The sequence below is a fragment of the Trachymyrmex septentrionalis genome, unplaced genomic scaffold, assembly GCF_001594115.1.
Source record: "Trachymyrmex septentrionalis isolate Tsep2-gDNA-1 unplaced genomic scaffold, Tsep1.0 scaffold1, whole genome shotgun sequence".
Taxonomy (NCBI): domain Eukaryota; kingdom Metazoa; phylum Arthropoda; class Insecta; order Hymenoptera; family Formicidae; genus Trachymyrmex; species Trachymyrmex septentrionalis.
In genome coordinates, this window is record NW_017304123.1 from 1,546,862 (window position 1) to 1,556,781 (window position 9,920).

Sequence of the window (9,920 nt, forward strand, 5' to 3'; positions counted from 1 at the left end):
TTATAATATCGTTGAAAATCGAGTTTTCTGATTTCGGAAAATTTGAATTTTCCGATTTTCCTAATACATAAATACGACGAAAAAGAATAAATTGATAAAAAAAAATAGAATCTTTATGAAAAAATAATCTTATTTTCAAATTAACTGAAAACTAGGTAGCAGGTAAAAAGTTCCATCGATTTCTGAATCCTCCGCAATCTTATATATCAGCTCGCTTATAGAAGTTATTCCCAGAATTTGTGTGCAACGAAACAATTTCGCACTTGTAAAATTTATTAATGACTTGCGAAATTTGCGATAACATTCAAGCGATAATACGTCGCCACACGTAACGCGTGATTCATATGGTCGGACGGGGGACTTTAAGATTCGAAAGGAAGCCACAGGGATCCGCCGCTTCTCGTACGTGCATTCACAAGTAAATTAGCTGCATCATTGTCTGCGCGAATGGACGAAAGCAAAGGAGAAAAAAGTATCGACTGAATGTAAATATGATAAAAAATCCGCGCGTCATCCGGTTGACGAGAATCAAAGAATGCTCTTCGAGGCGTCGCGATGCATCGACGTGACGACGGGATTTCTTATACGCCGCTTTGCAAAATCATCCTTCGATATCGAACGCATAAGCGGCTTATCGATCGGTTCATTCGATGTTAAGAAAAAAACCATCACTTCTCTTAAAAAAAAATCGTCACTTACTTTCTCAACATCGAAAACTTGTATATAACATAAATAATTAATATTTCGATTTTACATTTCACCTGAATATTTTGTTATTTTTCCCAATTTTTCAGGTTCTTTCATTTAAAATATTTTCTTTGATGTAAAATGTTCTATTATTTGTCTTTGTATAATAATATATACATATATATGTGTATATTTGTTAAAATTTTTGGCGACTTTACAAACATCAAGATACACAATATACAAGTATTATAAGGCTGTTTTATATAAATCATTATTTTTTAACTCTAAAAAGGAAATACAATTGCATGACGCATCTATATTGATTCAGCAATATTTCCAGCTCACTGCTAGGCTTTCAGAAATAATCAGCTAAAATCTTAGTACGTATATAGTGAAAATAATTCTCGTATGTACCAGCTGCCTTGCTTCAGGATTATTCTTCAGTATAACATAATTAGACCACCTGCGGCGAGAATGCGTCGCGTGCGTGCCCCATTCTACTCTTTCTTCTTCGTTTCCTCGCTTCTTTGTTTCTTCTTTTGCAACACTCGATGCAATAGAGATTCGCCCGGCTCAATTTGTGTATGAATGAACACGCATTAGCCTCACAATGTTGACAAAAGCAAAGAAACTTGACCATTAAGACTACCTGGTGCAGGGATCGTCAGGAATATCATGCGGAAGGGCAGTAAAACACGATGGATTTGACATTTTCACGGTAAAGAAGTAAATATACAGTTAGTCGTAAATTTGATAAATCTAAATATGACGCTGAAATATTGATGATGAATTTAACCTTCCGTCAGCAATGTGAAATTTTCACCCTTCGTCTGCAATCTGGCTCTTTGAATTTCAGTGCAGATTTTTATATTGTTCCAGACTGCGCAAAAATTTGAAAAAAAATTGTTATACACTTGTAAAAGCTTAGTAAACACCAACATGTTTTTACTAAGTTATATAAATTAGATTGTATCTTATTTATTTTTTATGTAAATTTAAATGTAAATATCTATCGGAATATACAATTAAAAAGTCGATTGTGCCTCTAAAATCCAATTACATTGGAGGGTTAATAATAGAGTCACTAAAAGTGACTATTTATTTAATTATTTGATTTTTTGTATTACTTTATAGTTATATTATAGTTGTACCAATAATGTCAGCTTTGATCATTTTAAATTTTTATCAGTTATTTGAAACATGCTTTTTTAAAATTCCTCATAATTAACGCATATCGTAAACGACATTTATCTAATGGCGATGATCATGCACTGACAGCCGATCCGCAATCTTCCTCATAGAAGATCCATGCATGAGAGCTGTTGAATTGATTTTGTTCTTCAGCATTATTGCCATCTGCTATCCTCTAATTATTCCTGATAATTGACGCGATTATTACCCGTCAAGAATCATTCCTGACTTCGCATAGCAAGAAAACTTACTGAAAAAAGGTATCCGGTCGATTGATCGAGCGTGCAATTATTTCTCCGATCTACGTCTATTCCTGTCTATCGATATAGCTGATTAATTTAACATTAATTGTACCAGTTATGACGATGACTTCATCCATCCTGATCACTTATTCGAACGTGTCACACTTATAAAGACTATCTATGAATACATTTGCCTGATTATCTGACCTTGGCAAATCTACACTTAGAGAAAAGATTAGCCAACGCAGCTGAAATGTGTCCTTATAACAGAGACAGCTAATGCCGTTACCGCCAAAGCTCAATTTATTAGCTGCTAAAATTTAGGTGCTGCAGCGAAAGATATTCTTTGCTAGAGTAAAATAGCAACCGAGTGAAATGCTCGGTTACTAAGATAGTGAGGAATAGATGGCACTTACCTAGCTACTCGTATTAAGTACGCTTTTGATTTTAACTAATAAAATTGGACGTCGGAAGCAAACGTATTTTATCTTCGATAGCCAACTTTTAGCAAGTACAGCAAAGTTTGAACCAGCAACTGATACGAGTATTTAGCTAATATTACTAAGTTCTTTTTTGCGCGTATATGTCGTTAAACTGTGTATTATTTATCACATATTTACGTACTTTATCAAAATCTTTATACAATGGACGCGCTAATTAATATTAAAATGCTAATATTTTCTTCGTACAATTTATACGCGTACTTCTTATATCTTACATTGGTCTCTCTCTCTTTTTGTATATTACACACAGTACATTTGCAATCTTCCCTTCTTCCAGGCTTTACTGGAACTCAATGCGAGATCGACATAGACGAATGTGCGATAAGGCCGTGCATGAACGGTGGTACTTGTAGTGATCTCATCAACGCCTTCAAGTGCACCTGCGCCGAGGGTTTCACCGGCACCCACTGCCAGATCAACATCGACGATTGCATCTCGTCACCGTGCAAAAACGGCGGTACTTGTCAGGATGGTATCGCGAGGTACACGTGCGAATGTCCGGCCGGTTTCACTGGCGACTCCTGTGAGACGAACATCAATGACTGCGCCTCGAATCCATGCCGTAGCGGTATCTGCATCGACGGCGAGAACAGCTTCACCTGCAACTGCTCCCCTGGCTTCACCGGTAATCTGTGCCAGACGCAAATCAACGAATGCGAAAGCAACCCGTGCCAGTTTGGCGGTAGGTGCGAGGATCGTATCGACGGCTACCTATGCGTCTGTCGACCGGGCACGTCTGGTGAGAATTGTGAGGTCAACGTCAACGAGTGCTACAGCAATCCTTGTCGAAACGGAGCCAGGTGTATCGACGGTATCAACAGGTAAGTTTGAAAAAGAAAAAACATACGTTGTGCGTTTTGGTCAAATTCATTATCTTTTAAAACATTACAGCTCTTTAGAAACTGCTACGGATACATCGGTGAAATTGACTTATAACTTTTGGCCGATTTTCGCCACTTGGTTTCCACTCCTCATCTCACTTGCGCACAGGTTGTTGATAAGAGGCAGGAACTAAACTGAAAATCGGTCAGAAGTTGCAAGTAAATTCCAGCACTGGTACAGTCATTTATTTACACAATTATTATCTTTTCTTTGGATACGAAAATTCGGCAGGATTGATCAGATATGTTTATTTAATTAAATATGTAAATGTGTTAAGTATATCTTGTGCGAATGATAAATCGACAAGAAGTATTGGATTAAAAGAACTACGATTCTATAACGTGCAATAACATTTAAAAGTAACTTAATTATGAAATTTCCTTTTTTACTCTCATTGAAAATGAAACCTTTTTGAAAATAGTACAATAGTAAATTATATTAATTAATAAATCATATTAATTAAAAATAATTATCTAGACAGAGAACAGAGAGCACGCATGTCTGAAATTGGAACATAAAACGTCTTATATTTCGATTTCGAATACGCATGCCACTTGAGTATGATGATAATTTAAATACCCCATAAATGTTTCGCGAATCTGGCATGTATTGTTTTACCTTAAAATTTCTTCATTAAAAATCAATTATTATATATTGATATTTAAACAACTGAGTGATCCGAATGCAGATAGGATTTAGTAAAGTATCGACATATTGCTACGTACGCTCTCTTTCGTTTTTCAGTAAACTCAATTTCTTATCTTTCAGGTACTCCTGCGAATGCGAACCCGGCTTCACCGGTCAACACTGCGAAACTGACATAAACGAGTGCGCAAGTAATCCGTGTGCGAACGGCGGCCTTTGCGTCGACTTGATAAACGGCTTCAAATGCGATTGCCCACGTGGTTACTACGACGCCAGGTGCCTGAGCGACGTGGACGAGTGCGCGAGCTCGCCCTGCCTAAACGGTGGTACTTGCGAAGACGGGGTGAGCCAGTTTATCTGCCATTGCCTGCCCGGTTACGGCGGCAAGAGGTGCGAGGCGGATATCGACGAGTGTGGCTCAAACCCCTGCCAGCACGGTGGCACGTGCAACGACCATCTAAACGGCTACAGCTGCAAGTGTCTACCCGGCTACACCGGCACCAATTGCGAGACCAACATCGACGACTGCTCCAACAACCCCTGCCAGAACGGTGGTTCTTGCATCGATCTCGTTAACGACTACAAATGCGTCTGCGAGTTGCCCCACACCGGCAGGAATTGCGAGGACAAGCTGGATCCCTGCTCGCCGAACAAGTATGATTTTCCTTTCTCATTTTATTTATGAGGATACGTAGCTAAATTCTCGTATGCATATATTGTATAGAGAGGGGAATTCTGAGGTTGCTCTTTCGGATTATTATATTCCAATAGGGAGCGTAATAGTCAGAGTATTACAAAATTTTATACTGATTTTAGTAAATATTATAGAGCTGCTTTTATGTTTTACAGAATTTCAAATTTTTTTAAATTGTAAAGTTTCAGGATATTATCCACTTTTTTAAAGAAAAACATATTTTTAATCATTTTTTTTTTAAACATAACATAAAATAAATTTATGTTGTAAACTGTTTTAAATTAATTTTACTTGTGCAAAATCGCTATTGAACTTTAGCTTATTATTATGACATTGTGATTTTATCATACAGCTCCTTTAAAGTTCCTGTTTCTTCACTGCAATCACATTGAATTATAGCTGCAGCGAAGAACTGGAGCCTCAAGAGTGTCTCTTAATTTCGATGAAACACATTTTCATGAATGATCCCGCATGATAGAACGACTTTGTAACGTTGCTGTGTCATTTCCAGATGTCTTCACGGGGCAAAATGCTCGCCATCATCGAACTTCCTCGATTTTGCGTGCACATGTACGGTCGGTTATACGGGCAGGCTATGCGACGAAGACGTGAACGAGTGCGTGATGACGTCGCCGTGCAGAAACGGTGCCACTTGCCGGAACACCAACGGCTCTTACCTTTGCCAGTGCGCGAAAGGCTACGAGGGCCGTGATTGCATCATCAATACCGATGACTGTGCATCATGTGAGTACGAACCACCGGCTGTTCTTTGCTTTTTTTTCCTTACTTGCTACAGATGCAGATCTTCTTTCGCTTTCATTTAAGAGTAAGACTCTTAATGCGAGTCCATAGAGCGTCATCTGTTTTATCGCGCGATGGCATGGAATTATATTAAACGCATTTAATAAACGTCGTCGTATGACACTCAAAGAGAATCTTTTTTTTTGTTCACAGTTCCTTGTCAGAATGGCGGCACCTGTCTAGACGGTGTCGGTGATTACACGTGCCTCTGCGTCGACGGTTTCAGCGGCAAACACTGTGAAGTTGACATCGACGAATGCCTGTCGCAACCCTGTCAAAACGGTGCCATTTGTAAGGAATACGTTAATTCCTACACGTGCCAATGTCAACTTGGCTTCTCTGGCATTAATTGCCAAACCAATGACGAAGACTGTACGGACAGTAGTTGCATGAACGGTGGAACGTGTATCGATGGTATTAACAACTACACATGCGTCTGCAAGACTGGCTACACAGGCTCGAACTGTCAATATCGTATCAACGAATGTGACAGCTCACCCTGTCAAAACGGTGCTACTTGTCATGATCATATACAGTACTACACATGCCACTGTCCGTACGGTTACACCGGTAAGCAATGCGACAAATTCGTAGACTGGTGCGCTGAAAATCCATGCGAGAACCAAGCAACGTGCGTGCAACACATGAACAAGTATCATTGCAATTGCTCGCCCGGATGGACTGGCAAGGTATGCGACGTGGAGATGGTTTCGTGCAAAGACGCCGCCATACGGAAAGGCGTACCAGAGAACAGTCTTTGTAACAACGGCACTTGCGAAAACATAGGCAACAGTCATCGTTGTCACTGCCTCGACGGTTACACTGGCTCTTACTGTCAGGAAGAGATAGACGAGTGTGACTCGGCGCCATGTCAGAATGGCGCAACCTGCAAAGACCTCATTGGCTCGTACCAGTGTCAGTGCACCAAAGGTTTCCAAGGTCAGAATTGCGAACTCAACATTGACGATTGCCGACCAAATCCTTGTCAGAACGGTGGTACTTGTCACGATCTAATCAACAACTTTACATGTTCCTGTCCACCCGGTACTCTTGGTTTTATATGCGAAGTTAACATCGATGACTGCACGATGACCGCTTGCCACAATAATGGTACCTGTACTGACAAAGTGGGTGGCTTCGAATGCAAATGTCCGCCTGGTTTCGTCGGACCAAGATGCGAAGGCGATATTAACGAGTGTTTGTCAAATCCGTGTACCTCGCCCGGTACACAGGACTGCGTACAATTAGTTAACAATTATCACTGCAACTGCAAACAGGGTTATATGGGCCGTCACTGCGAGGTCAAAATGAATTTCTGTGATAGTTCTCCATGTCAGAATGGTGGTTTTTGCATAGCCAAACACAATAGTCATGTTTGCATGTGTAATAATGCTTATCACGGCAGCAATTGCGAATTCACCGGTTCCTACTGCGACTCCGAACCATGTCAGAACGGCGGCACGTGTCGTATCATCGGAAATGGTTACAAATGTTACTGCTTGCCAGGTACAACTGGTATGCATTGTGAATTCGACGCTTGGAATGAATGTGATAGGCATCCGTGTCAGCAAAATGCCCCTTGCATAAATAAAATTGGTGATTACGCTTGTGACTGTCCTCCCACATGGTCTGGCAAGAATTGCGATACATACGATTCAAATTATCCTGGTGGAATATTCGGCAATACACCCAAAAATATGAGTGATATTAATTTAGAACGCGAACGTCAGAAATGTGTCGAAAACGACTGTAAGGCGAAGTACAATAATGGACGCTGTGACGAGGAATGCAATCGATTGGCTTGTGAGTTTGACGGTAACGATTGCTCACTGGGCGTTAATCCATGGCGCAACTGTACCGCGCCCGTAGATTGCTGGAAGTTATTCATGAACGGCGTGTGCGACGAAGTCTGCAACAATCCGCAATGCCTGTACGATGGCAGAGATTGTGGTCCGAAACTTCCCCCTTGCAAGTAAGTATTTTTAATTAAATTTCTTTTCTTAATTAAACATTGTATGTTGTATAATATGATCCTCATTGTTCTTAATATATGCATTATAAAATAAATTATTATTAAAGTTGGCAATACCACAGTCATTTCTTCTATTAATGATTTTTTTTATTTATTAGCACAAAGTATATTTATAACACTTTGATGTATTATGTTCCCGTAATAAGTTTTTATTCTTTAGTCTTTTTTTATTATACGAATATATATTAAATAAAAGATTCTTACAAACTGTTTACTAATTATAACTATGTGTGTAATATTTTTATTCATTATATCATTTATTTTTGCAGCCCGATCTATGACGCGTACTGCAGAAAGCATTATGCTAACGGCTATTGCGATTATGGCTGCAACAACGAAGAATGTGACTGGGATGGTCTCGATTGTGATGAGGAGCCGCCGTCATTGGCAGAAGGCGTTATATCCATAGCTGTGAGAATGGACGTGGATAGTTTCCGAACTAACATCGCAACCTTCTTACGTGACCTCGGCCATTATCTAAGAACAACGCTTCGCGTTAAAACGGACGAACTCGGCAATGAAATGATATATCCTTGGAAGCCCGAGAAAAATAAGTTGCTTAACATCTATACTCGACCGACGACACCTTCCAATAGAAAAGGTGCTGTTACTTTTCTGGAGATCGACAATCGCAAATGCACTCTAGCTCAGGGCACGTCATGTTTTTCATCAGCGAACGAGGCGGCCGAATATTTGGCCGCTGCGGCGTTGAAGCAACCGCTATCGCTAAACTTTCCCATCGAACAAGTGCGTAGTATCATAGGTACTCAGAATACGGATTATTCGGATAACCCAACGAATTATAAATATGTTTTCATCGGTGTCGTCATCGTGGTGCTCGGTGGATTACTAGTGGGTGTCCTGGTAACCGCACAGCGAAAGCGTGCTGTTGGAGTTACATGGTTCCCAGAGGGCTTCTTAAGGACCAGTAGCGGCAGTGGCCAGCGACGCCGGTCACGTCGGCGCGGTCCGGACGGTCAGGAAATGCGTAACTTGAATAAGCAACCGTCAGTGAACTGTATGAGCATGGATGTTGTAAACGCTCGAATACAATCTCAGTGGTCTGACGACGAGTCTGATCTGCCACCGTCGAAACGGATGCGTGCCATCGAGCCAGGTTACGCAAGTGATCATACCGTCATCACAGATTACGAGGAGACCGAGCCGCGTATGTGGACACAGCAACATCTGGACGCGGCTGAGATACGACGGCCGGACGCGGGTGTATTGACACCGCCCAGTCTCGAGCATGGTCAGGATGTGGACGCGCGTGGACCATGTGGCATGACACCACTGATGGTAGCCGCGGTACGTGGTGGCGGGCTCGACACTGGCGAGGAAGAGGATGAGAGTGACGGAACCGCGGCGGTAATCGCTGATCTCGTTGCCCAAGGCGCGGATCTAAATGCTACCACAGACAAGAGCGGTGAGACGTCGCTACATCTGGCTGCGCGTTACGCCCGGGCCGATGCGGCCAAGAGGTTGTTGGATGCGGGCGCCGATGCTAATTCGCAGGACAACACTGGTCGTACACCGCTGCACTCTGCTGTCGCTGCTGACGCTATGGGAGTTTTCCAGATTCTGCTACGCAATCGAGCGACAAATTTGAACGCGCGAATGCACGACGGTACCACGCCACTAATATTAGCGGCGCGTTTGGCTACCGAAGGAATGGTGGAAGACCTCATTAACGCTGACGCCGACATCAATGCAGCCGATAATAGCGGCAAGACTGCGCTGCACTGGGCCGCAGCGGTCAACAACGTCGACGCTGTAAACATATTGTTAGTGCATGGTGCAAACAGAGACGCTCAAGATGATAAAGATGAAACGCCATTATTCTTAGCGGCTCGTGAGGGCAGCTTTGAAGCATGCAAAGCATTGCTAGACACGTTTGCTAACAGGGAAATCACCGATCACATGGATCGGTTACCTCGCGATGTCGCAAGCGAGAGATTGCATCACGATATTGTCAGACTACTTGATGAGCATATGCCAAGGTCGCCACAGATGGTTACGGTCATTCCGAATGGTCCTCTCATGGGTAAGCGTTTTTATAATATCTTTATGATATACATGAATATCATAAAATATTCTACTTTCAAAGAAACATTTTATTATTAATAATAAATTTTACTAAGAATTATTATTTTTATGGTTTTAATGTAAAAAATTTTCATTTTTCATATCTAATTTTAAATCATATGAACAATTTTTTGAACAAATAATTATACATTATATTT

At 41.2% G+C, this 9,920-nt stretch overlaps 1 protein-coding gene across 1 annotated transcript in view; it reads left to right on the plus strand.

Annotated features, from left to right (window-relative positions):
* Positions 1-9,920, plus strand: part of LOC108751380 (neurogenic locus Notch protein) — a gene marked incomplete at its 3' end in the record, with an annotated part of 297,572 nt that overhangs the window by 285,941 nt on the left and 1,711 nt on the right. The window contains exons 9-13 of the mRNA XM_018491558.1: positions 2,901-3,444; positions 4,274-4,804; positions 5,356-5,588; positions 5,799-7,617; positions 7,947-9,721. Of these exons, the coding sequence (XP_018347060.1) occupies positions 2,901-3,444; positions 4,274-4,804; positions 5,356-5,588; positions 5,799-7,617; positions 7,947-9,721 (4,902 nt within the window). The remainder of the gene's footprint in view (positions 1-2,900; positions 3,445-4,273; positions 4,805-5,355; positions 5,589-5,798; positions 7,618-7,946; positions 9,722-9,920) is intronic.